Genomic DNA, 15599 nt, shown 5'->3' with positions numbered 1-15599 from the left:
AGACATTAGCTGAGAGGCAGCCAGAGAGACACCAAGCCTTTTCACAGCAGATTGTAAGTGGCTCTTCCTTCTTGCCAGGGCAACAAATGCTACAGCCAAGCAAGCAGAAATTTCTCTGCTGTACTTGGATCCATAGACAGAAGGACAACATGTAATCAGCCATCTGAGCACCAAAGAATTATTCAACTTCAGGCAAGCAACAATACCTCACAATTAGTCAGATGTGGGGGTGGAAGAAGACCTCTGCAGGAGAAGCTCCCACTGCCATAGTTCTTTTTGCAGTACCTACACAACACCAAACCCTCCTTCTTCCTCCCACCTCTCTACCTTTCCCACCCCAGCACTCCTATTTATGCTGAGTAGCTGGAAATCCTACCTGATGGCTGATCCCCAGCACCTGCACACAGCTCGGTTACAGAGAGGGGCCAGCTGTCCTCTTGGCTCTGGAGGAAGCCCATAAGCTCTGCTGCACAGATCCTCCTCTGGTGCTGTTAAAGCTGAATTCCTACAGGAACTCCAGAGGAGCAGGCTGTATAATCTGACCTGCCTAGCATATCTATGTTTCTCAATTTCTTTCCCATTTCAAGATGAGACAAGCAGGTGACAGCAGCAGTCACCTGCACAACCCTTGCTCACAAGCTTAAGAACAACTTCATGATGCAAATCTAAAGTGTGACAGAATAGATGGCAATGCATTAGGCAGAGAGAGGACAACTTAAGCAGGATTTGTAAACTGGGGGACATATGTGGGATTAATGTGAATGGAGGAGTTGCATGTATCAGGCACACCGAATCAGTTTTAGCTTGCTTGTCTATGAATATCTCTAATGAGGTTATGTCTATAACAATGAAACAAACCTGGGCACTGAAGACCCAGATGTTAATATAAGTGTTAATACAAACACACAGCATCGCTCTAGCAGAGAATAACAGGATTAACCGCTACCTAAATGTAATCAATTGGGAGCTAAGGTAATTATGCTTAAGATTTGGACCCTAAACATATTTACAAGTCTTGAGTCTACTCTGTGAAGGAAGAGGACATTATGTCTATATACCCACAGAAAAGAGAAATAAAACAGAGGCGCCAGGGAATACTGATCCTACCAAAAAAATGCTTCTATAGCATAGGTATTGTCACTCCTCTTTCTATTTCATTTCCTTTTTGATGTCCATCACCATCTCACCACAACAAATATTTAGGAAAATGAGTACTGACACTTGTTAAAGCCAGAATGCTGAAATACAAAGAAAGGCAACATGACCCTTAATCCCAAACAAGTCTATTCCTTTATTACAGGTACTCCTTTCTGTAGTCTTAGTCTCAAAGGGAAAACAAAATAAGGTGTGACCTCTTAATTACCATATCTTTAAGATTTTTTCTTAAGATCCTGAAGAAACAAGACAATTGGATTCCATTCCTACTCATTCATAAGATAGGTCTCCTACTTAAATCTAAGTCATACTGATTCAAAGCATCAATTTGTTTGTACCACAGCACAGAGTAAATTTTCTGCTCTGTGCTGTACACACCTGTAGGATCAAACTGGAACTACAGGCTCATAGTACCACTCTGAAAGTCCTAAGCCAAGGACCAGGCAGGAGGGAAAGGGAATACAACACCTGAGGGAATTTACGAAGTATTACCCGTACTACCAAAATAGTGCCTGTAAACTCAGCTGTGCGACAGACCAAGGACCAGTGTATCCTTATTTTACTACACAGGGAAAGGAAAGAACCATTTAGAGAGGAGCTTTGTTGACAGCTGCTGAGTGAATTGAGTTGGGCTTAGAAAACAGTAGCTCCTGGTTCAGGAGGACCTATATTCAGCCTGCTACAGCTTCTTGGTTTTCTAGCTAAACTGCCACAACCCTGAGGCAGTTCAGCAGCTCAGCTCCTTCTGCAAAATGCCTGTGTTCCACTTGCTGTGGCCTGCCCCATTCATCTTCTTGCCACCAAATCTGCTCTCACCTCTCGCTTCCTACTGTGTCAGTACATTAAGTTCTTCTAACAGGAGGAAAATATATTAAAGGAATAATAATAACACTGATAACGATAGTCTAAGAAATACATATTTCTTTCTCCATATTTCCCCTCGTTCGATTAGTCTCCCAGCAAGAGCAGCATTAATCACTGGGGCAACAGATAAAAGATAAAGACCAATTTGAATTTTGCTGTGTGCTACTGAGTGTGTATGTGTGTGCTCAGGCAGCAGGGAGGGAGGCAGCAGGATAATCTGTCATTTTGTATATTTATGCTGCTGGAGTCAGTCAGGACCAGTTCTCCATTGTTACCACAGATTAAAATCATTCATGTCCTTATACTTTCATTGGAGGTCATCTTTCAGGAAACAAAAAGGACATTATGACCAAGTTAAATTCAAGCTATTTGCGCAAATCTCTGTATGGCTTGTGCACTGAGGCTATTGCTTGGATGTTAGAAGAGCACAACATATAGCAGTTTTTTCTCCTTATCTGACCTGACTCTTTTTACACTAAGAATAGATTTTCCTGCTCTGAAACAATTACTGGAAAGGAACTGTTGCAAGTGAGAGAAGAGGTGCTCTTTAGATGATCTTAGTACAAGCGTGTGAGAGTCCAGCTCCGCCTGACTTTGTACTGCTGTGGAAGAAGCCACAGATCTCACTGGAGCAGTTTTACTGAACTGAATCCCTGCTAGTTTGGCAAAAAAAAAAGACTTCCCTTATCCCTGGGGAAGATGGAATGTGAGACAAAGCAGAGATTAAAAAGTAGAAGAGCAGTTACTAAATCATATGGGTACAAGTTTTTCTCTTCTCCAAACCTTTGTCTAATCAAAATAGAGTTGCTACAACCACCGGCCTACTAACTCTAGCCATGTCACTCTCCATCTTTAAATCTTGCTGTTTCCTTCCTATATCCCTATGCAATAGATGTATCTCATCCTCTAGATCTTAGTTCCTAGCCTGCACCTCAGTATTCATTCTTTCTCCACCCACTTTCATACATTTAGCCATTAGAGCATTCCCAATGTTTCCTACTCTCTGGTTCACCCCTCCTAATAAACTACTGGTATTCCCTGGAAGTGTCCTTGCCCCCAAATCCATTTCCTTAACACACCTGGTCCGAGACTCAACAAAATGGGCAACACAGCACCAGTGGAAAACTCTCCAAGCAATTATTAGGGAAGATGGTCATGAGTCATTATAAGGTTGAAAATCCAACAGACCAAATTTTCTCCAAAACCACACTATAAGAAAGGAGAAGGGGAGCATTTGCATCCCATGCAATACCAAGAGAACTGAAATCCAATTCCTCCCCCCTTTGGCTTTAATTTTCTGTTGAAATTTTGTGGAAACAAATTCTTATCTTTCAGAAAATAATAGAAGTAATTTTGCAATCAAAATTAACAACATTCCACCTACTTATATGCCATCTAAGGGGAGAGAGAAAGGATTGGTGGTTGTATAGCCTGGCTTGCTAAGCGCTACTTTTAAGAGCTGTACCGTGACAGACATATCTTGCAAATCAGTGACAACTCATCCCACAGATGAAAAAGAAGCTAGCAGAAATCCTTCTGTTTCTGCTAGTTAACAACATAATCATTCTACAGAAAACCCAAGGCATTAAATTAGATGGTTTCAGAAAGCAGGTCTGTCACAACAACATGGATGTGTTTTTAATTTCTGCACATTCATTCAAATATGAGCTAGGAAAGATAAGAGGTATGCTCCCACCTCTCAGCCAATCTTGTAAAAAAATCCAAACAAATAAAATGGAACTATATGCTCTGGAAGTATTCTGGCAGTGTCTGCAGCTTCTAGGCATTTCCCTGTAGTATATAAATAGCAAGCAGAGTAGATATGCTATAACAAAATGCGGGCCAATCCTCCAACTATATTTGAGCTATAACCATTGATTCTACTCCATTTATTTCTAAGCAGTTGCTTTTGCAGTAGTGGATCTCTTCATCATATATTGTTGCTGCACAACTGTCCTAAAACAACACACTTGTCCTATTCTTTCATTTGGCTTGTGATCAAATGTACGGTCAACTATAGTAGCTTTAGTTCCTCAGTACTGTATTAATCAGATTTTGAAAATAACCTTCCATGTGACTGTCAAGAATTCTTTTTGGCAGGGCAAATGACATGTCTAAATACACAAAGGGATACTGTGCCCTGAAAAAAACCCTACCTACTGATGTTATTAAGGGTACTTTCCGAGAAATATATGCCTCCCTGTCTGGAGAAGGTAGGTATTGGTTTACTGCAGCCGGTATTACAGCTTCTTACCCTTTTATTACAGAAAAAGGGCCTGCTTTTTGGTCACCTAAAATCAAGCAAGTATTTCAGTAAGTTCTCAATCAAGATCAAAAATTTAATCAGAGAAAATCTTAGAAAGTGCTGAAATTCCAGAAATGTGTTAGACCAGCCCGCCCTTCACATGCTGGGCCAAATCTTAACTTCCAAAATTCACAGTGGAACAGAACTGGGTACATGTGTTAAAAAAAAACAGCTCAGATTTTGCTACAAGTCCCAAACGATTGTTCAGATCTGCAGATTAAAGGCAATGTAACTCAACCTTTGTAGAAATGAATCAGCTAACTCGGGCCTTCTGCAAACTGTTAGACTGAAGAAATAAAAAGACAATGCGGGTCACAGCAGAACACACGGTGGTGTGGCTGAAGCAATGACTTGCCAGCACTACTATATAAAAACAGGTTATCCAAAGAAAGAGTGTAAGCTATATTTTTAGAAATTATACTACGCGTCAACTTGTGGCACTCAAGTTTGCCACACATTCAATCAAATTCCTCCCCTGGAGTGACCAAAGAGTAGTCTCCGTTTGGAGGCGACAGTGATTACTAAGTTAAATGTTCAGATATCACTGGTGATAATGTCAACAAATGACAGTATATACCAGCATATGCATGAGCTGTTTTACAAATACAATGTTCTTTATTACTGTAATTGTGCTTAGCAGAAATACAAGGCTGAGCTTATTTCCACCATCAGTACTTGTCAACACTTGGGAATGTAGGCTGGAAAAGTAATATTACAGTAAAATCCCATTCTCTTTTTGGACGGGTACTGAACTCCAGGTTCACTATGGCACTTCCAGAAGTGCAGCACACCTGCCTTCTGCAGAAAGTGAATGAAATAATGAAAATACAGGATTATAATTTAGATTATGTGAGCTTTATTAAGTAATCTGAGTATCCTGAACACTACATCAATAAATATATTTTAAACACACCACACCACTCCCCCATCTAATATTCAGTTAAAACTTGGAGAATATTTTTATACCTGTCAGTATTATATCATACACATGTTTCTGGCTAGCTGGCTACTACAGCACACACCAAAGATTCTGTATTTCACTGTGCTCTAAATCTATTTCTGTACTACCTACTTGTAAAGTATTTGGAGGTCATTTGGTATTATTGAATTAATCACTCTGTAACCTACATGAACAGTAGTTCGCATGAAAATCTTCTATACCACATTTGGATTCTTGCTTCCAAACTCTGCTTTCTTTCTCTGCCAAACCGCGTTACCATCTAATCATCACAGAAGAGATGTGACTGTGAATTAAGTAAATGCCATTTTGTGAATGTCACTGCAGCAATGCAACTTTACCATCTCACTCAACAGAACTGTAGTGCAGGAGAAAGGATTCCACTCTGAAAGATGGTACAGGTTGGGGGCTTTGATCTCTTTAAGAAAAAAATAGTTGAGGAAGAAGCAGAAAAGGAGGGATGAGAACCAGACTGCATAATTCTCAGCGGTACCATTGGGCCAATGAAGTCAGTCTTTAAAGCAGAAACTCATCAAAAGCTCTTTTTTCATTAGAGCTTTGCAGTCTTGGGATGAAAATGTCACTAGTGACTTATAAGAAGCAAAAACTAAATTAAAGGCCAATTTCTTTCCCCTCCAAATTATTATCTATGAGTCTAAAAGAAAGTACCTAGGCAAGACCAAGGGTGAGACAATTTTATTTGTCTTAGCTGACAGTGAAAGTCTAATTAGACTGACAAATCTTCTGTGCTATCTTCCTTTGTGATATACACTGTAAGAAAGGATTTAGCCTGGAGCTGCACGTTATGGAAAGACATTAATCAAGATTATTGGACCCTCAATAGAAAACACAGTTAGAAGGCTGGAAAGCTTAATGGTTAAAATAAAAGGTCAAGAACCTTATTCTGAGCCATGCCGATGGGCTGGACTCTCCATGTGGATAATGGGCAGATCTCCCCTTCTATTCTTTAGAGAGAACATTCTGCATATTATACACTGTCATTCTATGGCTCTAAGATTATAGCTGAAAACATCCACAAGTAATTTATTCTTGTCACTTCCAAGCTACAGTTTGAATAGTTTGGCAAGTGTCATTCTCCTCATCTCAAGAATTTGAGGCATACGCTGGATATGTAACACAATTTCTGGTTCTTCATGGAGAACATAACCAGAAGTCTATCCATCCTCCCAGAAGGGTTCTGATCTTTTTTTCACAGAAAACTGTCTGTAGGGTCTTGGGACCCAGCATGCATGCCATAGGGCAAACACATTAGGGGCCGCACGAGGTCAGTGGGTCCTAGAGCCTTCAGAAGTTTATCTGGAGCAGTTCTCCTTGAGAAACCAAGCACCAGCTGGAATCGTATCTTGGATTTGCTTAACTGAATGTGTTTTGAATGGAAGACTGGTGTATCACCATGCACGCTTTTCTAGACAAGCTTTACTTAGCAATTAACTTCAAAGATATCTACACAAATCGTTTGAAAAATGAGTGACCCAGCTGTGAACTGGACAGAACAGGCCACATGAGAGCATATGGAGAGTCCCCTAAAAAGCTTTGAGCAGTGACTCACTAAATAAAATCTGAGCATATAAGCAGCTGACACGGAAGCAGAAGCCAAGAGAATGAGTGTCATTTTAACTCATCTTCACAGAAGTCTCCCAAACCCAGAAAATCCTGAACTACTTCACTAATAACTGAAACTGTGCTTTGAATGAGGAAATAGGGATGTGGGATTCCAGCACCTTTAACACTTGCTAATGAAGTAACCCTGTGAGAAACATGGCAGCCCTGTAAGAATACGACACGGCACAGTACAGTGACTCTCATCTAATAGCAGCCTGCAGAGCATGCTACTGCACCACATGCAAAAGCTAACGGCTTATCTTGGAGGCCTTCATAGGGTAACATGGCAAAGCAGGAGTTCCAGAGAGGTCATTATTATCACAGGAGAGTCTGGTGTGTCAGGGCCCTGAGGAATTTAGCACAACACATGTCACTTCTGAACAGATCGTACTTAAATCCAGAGCAAAACCAGGTGCGAGAGTCAAATCAGCATTTCTACTCAGGGCAGCAGAGGACAAGCACCGTTTGCAACTCACTGCAAAAAAAGCATGAATTGAACCTCCTTTTTCTCCCTTATTTTCTGTTAACCGAAAAAGATCAGCTCTTGTTATCTTTCTTCAAGGCCTCTCTGAAGGATATTTGAATAACAGAAACGTTCCTATCATTATAGCAAACAATCATACATCTCAACTGTTTCTCACTCAAATCCTGCCTGTCCTCCACTGATCCGAGTTTCACTGCCTTGCAGAAATGCTGTTATAAATTTTGAAACAAAATGAAGTTACAGACATTTAAAATGCTAATATCATTGCCACTGGGTATTTCCAGTAATATTCTTCTCTCAATTCCCTTTGTCTTGGTTGTTTGTCCAAGACTATATCCCGCGATTGGGATCTTCACAAATTGCAAAGCATGTCATTGGTCTGTGCATATACTGAGTATTTATAAAGCACTTCATTTTCCCAGCTGTTTTAGTCTAACTGTGCTCTGAAATACTTCTGGCAGTAGCCAGACTACTGAACTGCAGGAGGTATCTTGGTGTACGTTACAAACAGAAGAAATCTTTCCAGTTATCATGCTCTTCTTAAATTACTTAACAAGTGATGTGTAAATTTAAATCCTACTGAAATTCCCCTGGATTTCATATCACTTTGGGATTACAGATGATATTCTGCAAAAACTTCATAGGCATTTTAAAGAGGAGAAGTTTTAGTTACTTACATATGAAAATGAGTAATACAAATAGTACAGATACTTCTAATACAGTAACAATAAAAATTCTTAATCTCGATTCTTGCTATTTTGCATTAGATGCTTTATTTTTACTTCTGTCATGCTTGGAATTTCTACAACAGGTCAGAACCCTTCTGTGCTAAATAGTGTACGTATGCAAAATAAAAAGTACATTTTGAACCCAAGGAGTCTGCAATCTAAGCATAAAACAAGATATCATGTATGGCTACAGAAAAATGGATAATAAAACAAAAAATGTGACAATATTGATGGGCTTGATAAACAGCTGCCTTAGACCATCATCAGCCTAACCTCTGACAACTTTTTGGCATGCATTATGATGAAAGGAGGGCTTCAATGGGATTGGAAAAATAACTTGTAGTTGCCTTGTGGATGGTACCACGAAGCAGAAAGATTCTTATGATCAAATTTAGGAAGGAAGCAAAAAAATGCTTGAATTGTGCTGATCAGAATGGAGACAGCAGAGGCAAAACTGTGAAAGGCCTTGAAAGTGAAGAAAAATTGTTTATTTTTGAGCAGAAATGAGAAGAGAAAGCTGGAGCAAGGTAATAACTAGCTGTATTTGTACTGCTCATAGCCTTAGGTAGCTATATTTTACGTTCCCCCAAAAACAAACTTGTTCTATTGGATTTTTCCACCACTTAGATCTAAAATTGTAAGCAGGCTTGACAATGGTGATGTCGAACACAAGCAAGATAAAATAATCATTAGGCATCTGAAAACCGCAGTTGGAGATACTGCCCAAACAGAAAAAGACAATTTCTTCCCACTTTCACCACACAAATAACACAACCTAAGCTGACAGAATCAAATTCTACCAAGAGTAAGGAAGAAAGGCAAGCCATCTGTGCTGCGACAGCAATAAAATGGCCTGATATTGAAATGCAGAAAGTTGTAATGGAGGTACATATTGACCTTTATCTTTCTTTCAGTGGGTAGCACGAAGTGTCAAAGAGTTATTGCTTTAATATCAGCTGAGATGAGGCCATTTGTTGTGGTGCATGTGTATCCAGGAAATCGCTGCTCTAACCATGTTTTTAGAAGCATTTTGACACTTTATTAAATCTTCTTGATGCTCTTTCAGCACATAGTGGTCTCTACAGGCTGAGTGAACTGCCACGTAGGTCAGGCAGGAAGCTTTCTGGAAGAGTTCCTCTTCAGGAAAGCCAGGGTCATTTCCAGCTTGATCCAGCCCACAGAGGTTCAGGACTATTCTCTGTTACACTCCTATAGCTAAATACAGTTCTGCTGCCTTTATAAATTATAGAAAATCTCCAATAAACTAACAAGAGCAGGATTAGGACCACGGACTTTATTCTTCGGAGATGTAATCAGACAAAGATTTTCTCTAAAATTAGAGCTAGCCACTGAGAAGAAGGAACAGTAATTCTTTCAAAGTTTATGACAAACGGTGACTAAACCTGGGGTAATTTCCCCTCATTTAGCTGAGACTTTATAAATCACCTATTGGGTGTTTGAGGCTAATAATTTAATTAATCCCAGTCCCACTGCCAACTGGATTTACAGAGTACCAAAGGAGGTAATATTAAACCTTGGCTTGGAATGAATTACTCCAATAGTAAATTCCACTGCAGCTAGAAGTACCTAACAGAATCACAGAATGGCTGTGGTTGGAAGGGACCTCTGGAAGTCATCTGGTCCAACTCCCCTGCTCAAGCAGGGTCACCCAGAGCCAGTTACCCAGGACCATGTGTGTATGGCTGTTGAATATTTACAAGTATGGACACTCCACAACCTCTCTGGGCAACCCGTGCCAGTGCTCTGTCACCCTCACTGTAAAAAAGTGTTTTGTAATACTTAGATGTAAACCCCTGTGTTTCAATTTGTGTCCACTGCCACTGGTCCTGTCACTGGACACCACTGTGATCTATACACCCTCCCTTCAAGTATTTGTACACATTAACTCTTTTCTTTTCCAGCTGAAGAGTCCCAGCTTTCTCAGCCTCTTCTCATAGGAGAGATGCTCCAGTCCCTTAACCATCTTAGAGGCCCTTTGCTGGACTCTCTCCAGTAGCTCCATCTCTCTTTTGTACTGAAGAGCGCAGAACTGGACACAATACTCCAGGTGTGGCCTGACTTCCTACACATATAAGAGGATGATTTTTGTGTTTTCCTATCCTAAGTGACCAGGACTAGATAAAAAATGAAGAGAATGGTCATATATCCACAAACAATCAATAACTGATTAAACTTTCTGAAGCAGTTAGAAAACAACCATGCAACCTGTATGAACACAGAAGTCCTTGATTTCATTAAGGTCTTCTGTCCCAATCAGCATAAATTGTTTCAGGGAACCAGATGGAATAATTTAGAATCATAGAATGGTTAGAGTTGGAAGGGACCTTAAAGATCATCGAGTTCCAACCCCCCTGCCATGGGCAGGGACACCTCCCACTAGAACAGGCTGCTCAAAGCCCCATCCAGCCTGGCCTTAAACACTTCCAGGGATGGGGCATCCACAACCTCCCTGGGCAACCTGTTCCAGTGCTTCACCACCCTCACAGTAAAGAATTTCTTCCTAATATCTAATCTAAATCTCCCTTCTTCCAATTTAAAACCATTGCCCCTTGTCCTGTCACTACACTTCCTGACAAAGAGTCCCTCTCCGGCTCTCCTATAGGCTCCCTTCAGATACTGATTTTTTTCTCCAAGTAGACTACAATATACCTTTCTCCAGAGGTTTAATAAAGGCACATTCTGATCAATAATCACTCACCGGTGACTCAGCCAGTGTATGCTGGTGTCAATGAAAGTGTGTCAATTTCTACAGGATAAGGTTCTGATGTAAATAAAGATTTTAAAACAGATGTTTCATCCTAGTTGATAACATGATAGTACAGTACTGAAATAAATAATTTTCAAAATCTGATCCATTGCTCAGACTGGTTATTTACAAGATTCTTTTCTTTGCACAGACAAGGAGAGTCATTTTAAGGTGTTTATTTCTAATCAGTACCATATTCCGGCTGCCACACAAGTGGTTCCAAAACCATTGCATTTTTAGGACTGAAAACGCTACATTGGCACAACTAAGCCAGAACACCTGAAATACATTTTTTTTCTAGGAATGATTTTTACCAAATATGTTGGAACAGCTCTATTTTGTAACATCTATATTTTGCAAGAAAACGATCTTGATAGTATTCCTTTAAAATTTTCTACAAGAAGGCTATAAAAGGAAAATGAAAAACAGCTATACCTGGAAGTAATGCTCCATTGCTTTTCTCACATTATGAACTTCACTGTTGCAGCAGTACATACTGTCATAATAATAAATAACCATACACCCACCCCCCATTAAGCTTTGTAGCTCTCTTAGGAACACATTTCCCCACATACAAAACCGCAGAAAACAGTTTAAAACATGTTCTCATTCACATTGGGGAAATCTGACTTACAGAAATGGGGTTGCACTAGAACAGGAACAAAACCTGTCGCCATTATCACGTACATATGATTCATCCAGCTGTTCGTTGACCAACAAAGGAGGACAACATTTTGTGGTGATTTACAATATTAAAAAAAGGATTTACATGGAGCATGATTCAGAGAACGTGGCTTCCATGAACTTACCAGTGAGCAGCAAAAAAAAGACTAATTAAGAACCCAAGGAAATGCAGAAGGCTAATTGACTCACCTGGATGCTGGGTGGCGAACGATTTTTTCGGGTTGTAGTGGTGGCCATTGTAGTTGTGGTTTCCATGACTGTAGTAGACATTTCCGGTGGCACGGAGGTTGTGGGTGTTGTTCCCAGGATGGAAGGGACTTCCCCAACAAGTCGGACACTTCCATTGATTTTAATGTTGGGGTTGTTCTCCGCTGCCATGTTCAGCACTTTCAAGCCATTGTAATAGAGACCGGAGAGCTGGCCTTGGAAGAGACGCCCTCTGTCCTTCCCTCCTATGGCTATTTGCGCCTGGGTGTTGAAGATCGTTAACTGTCGTCCTAGTGAAGGGGGGTGAATAACATTATTGCCAGACATTTCCTTCATTTTGTATCTTACATTGAATCCTGGCCAGAAATGATGGACAACAAAGAAGTAGATTCATTCTTGGTAGTGTTCATTATGACTGTAAAAATACAGTATGGAAACGTACTGCCTAAAGCTCATTAATAAGAAAGATTAGCCTGAAAGCAAGAACAGCTAAAACTGAATCTCATTCTGCAGCATCCACTCACACATCAAAACTCTGGAGGAGCTTTGACTCAGTCAGAAATTTGAACCCACTCTTGAGTTGTACCCATTTTAAACTACAAATAAGTCTTCAATATGTGGCTATTTTTCGACTATCAATTTAGATTGCAGTACCTGTCAAGCTTTAGCCCATACATAAACCTTCTATTTTGACTGGTCAGAGGACAGGATTAACTCATAAAGCCACTTTTAACAATGCAAAGGTTTTAAGGTGTGGCTTGAGGACAGTAAAACATCAGAAAAAAAATGATGGTGATATAAGAATTGTGTAAGAATCTTAAGACAGGATCAGTCATGATCTTCCACCTGTACATTTTTTGTTGTAAAGGCTCACAGATCTAAAACCAAGAAACACCAAATGCAAACATTTGTGATGTCTCTGAAAGAGCAAAGTTTTTGAAATGGGGAGGACAACATAGTGCTGCAGATGGTTAAGCCCCAGAATGCCTTACATGTGACTCCCCTCTTATAGACAGTGAAATTCAAATGTAGGCAGGTTACATGGTTTACTCAAGGTTACACCTTGAGTGTTAGGAGTGGTCTAATATCATATGTAATGAAAAATATATTTATTAAAAATAAACCCAGTAATAATTGCCAATTCACCTAGTTTTGCAGGACACTTAAATCGCATTCAGCCTGGACTGCTTATGTCCCAGGCTGTGCTATGTTGACTATCTTAAGAAATAAATTGCTTCATGCAGTGCAAAGGCAGTGCCTATAATTTTACTGTTCCTCAGAAGATTAGGGGCATGCCATCTGGAATCTGTTGAATTAACAGACAACCAGACTGGGCAGATCTCAAAAGGGTTATCAATGCAGCATCAAGTCAATCATCATTCAGGTATCTACTCTGCTTTCCCACTTTTATGAAGTTTGCAACACGTGTCCCCATCCCATTCCCACTCCCCAGTTCTCACTCACCACTTCCTCTCTCTAGTCCACCCTGGTGAGAGGTGCAAAAATGCCACCATGTAGCAAAGCACAGCCTATAACCCACTGCTCATTCCTTCACAGCCAGTGGTTAGAGTAGATCAAAATACGAGGGGGAGCTCACCAATTTTGGTGGTCGTCGTGACGGGTCTCGAAGTCAAGTGGTGATGCGGTGATGCATCATCTTATGGTGACAGGATGGACCATGGGGAAGAGAATGGGGACAAGAGAAGAAATGTATCTGAAAGGAGTTCCTGTCCCCAAAGAGGGCCCTAGCTAACTAAGCAAAAGTGTATGGAGAGGTAAAACATACGGACATGTGGAGGTGGGATGCACATCCCTCCTGCTCCTCACCCACAGATTTGTAAATGAAACACTAGGACTTGATTGGGGTGGAATAACTGCATTGATGAAGAAATGAGAAATAAAAATGGAGGGTATCCTTCCCCTGGAAAGTGTTGAAACACCTGATGCAATATTCTGCATCTCAGGAGGTTTTAAACTTACCAGAGGCAATGTATGTCTATTAAAACATCAACAAACATGCACTGAAGCCACACATCCTCAGCATGTGAAAACAGAGCTTTTCCTCTTGTCTGTGAGGAAAACAGGATTCAATAATAAGATCTGTCAAAATAATCAGCCGTCTCAGCCCAGCTCCTGCCTGAGCTAGAAGAAGTGACACTGTACACTGTAGAAGGCCAAACTCTTGCCATATACCATTTCCTTTTCTTCTCTTTCCTGTTGTGCTTTGGATTTTTTAATGGATATGTTGTCAGTTCCTTACTACACCATTTTCCCTTCTCCTCACACATTCTCTCCCTCCAGCACTGTATTTCTTTCCCTACTGTTCCGTCCTCTACAAAACCAGACATTTCATTTGCTACTGTTTCCTCCTCCTCGCCTCCCTCAAGATAGAATGCCAAAAGGTAGAGGTAAGATGAGTAAAGGACAGAAAGTTATTTCACTAATCTTGAGATGTTATCCCTGAAAATGGAGGTAAGGTACTGACCATTCAAAGCCTTCCATTTCCATTTCTTTCTCCCCTTGAATCAATGCTGTATCTTTTTTCATCTTCTACCAAAGGGAACAGGGGTGGGCAATGATGAGGAAGGGGAATTTTTGCTGTTCCAGCCAGGAGAACTCCCCAAGCCAGGATAGAAAAGGGGTTCTCTCACTTTTACTGGAGGATTATAACTCTCCTTGGGATGTCCTCTATTCTAACCCAAGTTCATAGCACAGTTTTAGACATGTCTGTCATATCTCTTGCTTTACTTTCAAGAATGAGGAGTTAGTGTAATAAGGCTGAAAAAAAGATCATGTCTCCATTTCTGGGCCTTCATCTGCATCTTCTGAAAGGAAATGTACACCAAAGAGGTGGCCCCACTCCAATAAAAAAAGAACTCTGTGTTTTGGGGTCCTCGTTGTGTGTTTAGTGGCCTTCCAGTCCAGGATTCATGCACTGCACCATATGGTTAACGCTGGAGACAGCACTGGTACTAGAATTGCGTTTGCTAAAAGAACAATCACTTGTTGGAGTCACCTACAACCTGTCATTCCTCATTCTTCACTCTATCATGGTGTATATGTGCATGAATAAAGACAACAAGGAAATGCATATGGAATGAAAGAAAACTGTTGAGAGAATATACACTTAATTCTGCCACCACAGGTATCTTCTGATCATTCTTTTGATGATATGGTTCTGAAGCCTTTACTTCCCCTAAGTAAAATTTATTTGGCCACTGAATTTTATTAAGGAACTGTTTACAGTAGTAAATTCTACTAGATGTGTAAAGGCTGCAGAATTACAGTCCATTTTCACAAAGAACTCCTACTACTACTATTTTTGTGTCATATTGGAGAAAAATGATGAGCACATTTAAATTTCTGAAGTGTTTTATAAGTATTCTGAATAGTTTAAGCTCTTGGTTTTTTGTTTGCTCTCTCATTGACTTCTTCATTTGGAAAACTGAATACCAATTAAAAATATCACAGAGAAATCTTAGTGAAGTGTAACTTTTCCATAACACTAGGAGAGATATGGGGGCTGACTTTGCAAATCCTAATTCACACTAGTAGTTCTTGCTTCAAAAGTACAGTCACTCACATCAACAAGACTTTACATGTAAGTAAGAGAGATTTGAAGAATTAGGGACTTCCAGGATCAGTCCTTTTGATGAGATGTTTCTGGGTCTTTATTAGCTCATCCAATTGCAGAATAGGTAACATCTGTGTCTTAGCAAACACCATGTATTCTGCTAAAATAATCTGCTGGTTTTATGACTACTTAAGTTGAAAAATTTAGGACTAATACATTTTTTTTTTTTTACTCAAATACATAATCTCAG

The 15599-nt window shown here is 40.1% G+C and overlaps 1 protein-coding gene across 27 annotated transcripts in view; it reads right to left on the bottom strand.

Annotated features, from left to right (window-relative positions):
- Positions 1-15599, bottom strand: part of NRXN3 (neurexin 3) — a 942294-nt gene that overhangs the window by 93907 nt on the left and 832788 nt on the right. For 11 of the 27 annotated variants that reach the window (XM_074149382.1, XM_074149393.1, XM_074149395.1 and 8 more), the window contains one exon: positions 11758-12065. In XM_074149382.1, the coding sequence (XP_074005483.1) occupies positions 11758-12065 (308 nt within the window). Of the gene's footprint in view, positions 1-10521; positions 10525-11745; positions 12066-15599 lie in introns of all 27 variants that reach the window. The other 16 variants (XM_074149392.1, XM_074149394.1, XM_074149397.1 and 13 more) reach the window with 2 other exon arrangements.

The sequence above is a fragment of the Numenius arquata genome, chromosome 6 (assembly GCF_964106895.1).
Source record: "Numenius arquata chromosome 6, bNumArq3.hap1.1, whole genome shotgun sequence".
NCBI lineage: Eukaryota > Metazoa > Chordata > Aves > Charadriiformes > Scolopacidae > Numenius > Numenius arquata.
This window is presented reverse-complemented; position numbering and strand designations above follow the sequence as displayed.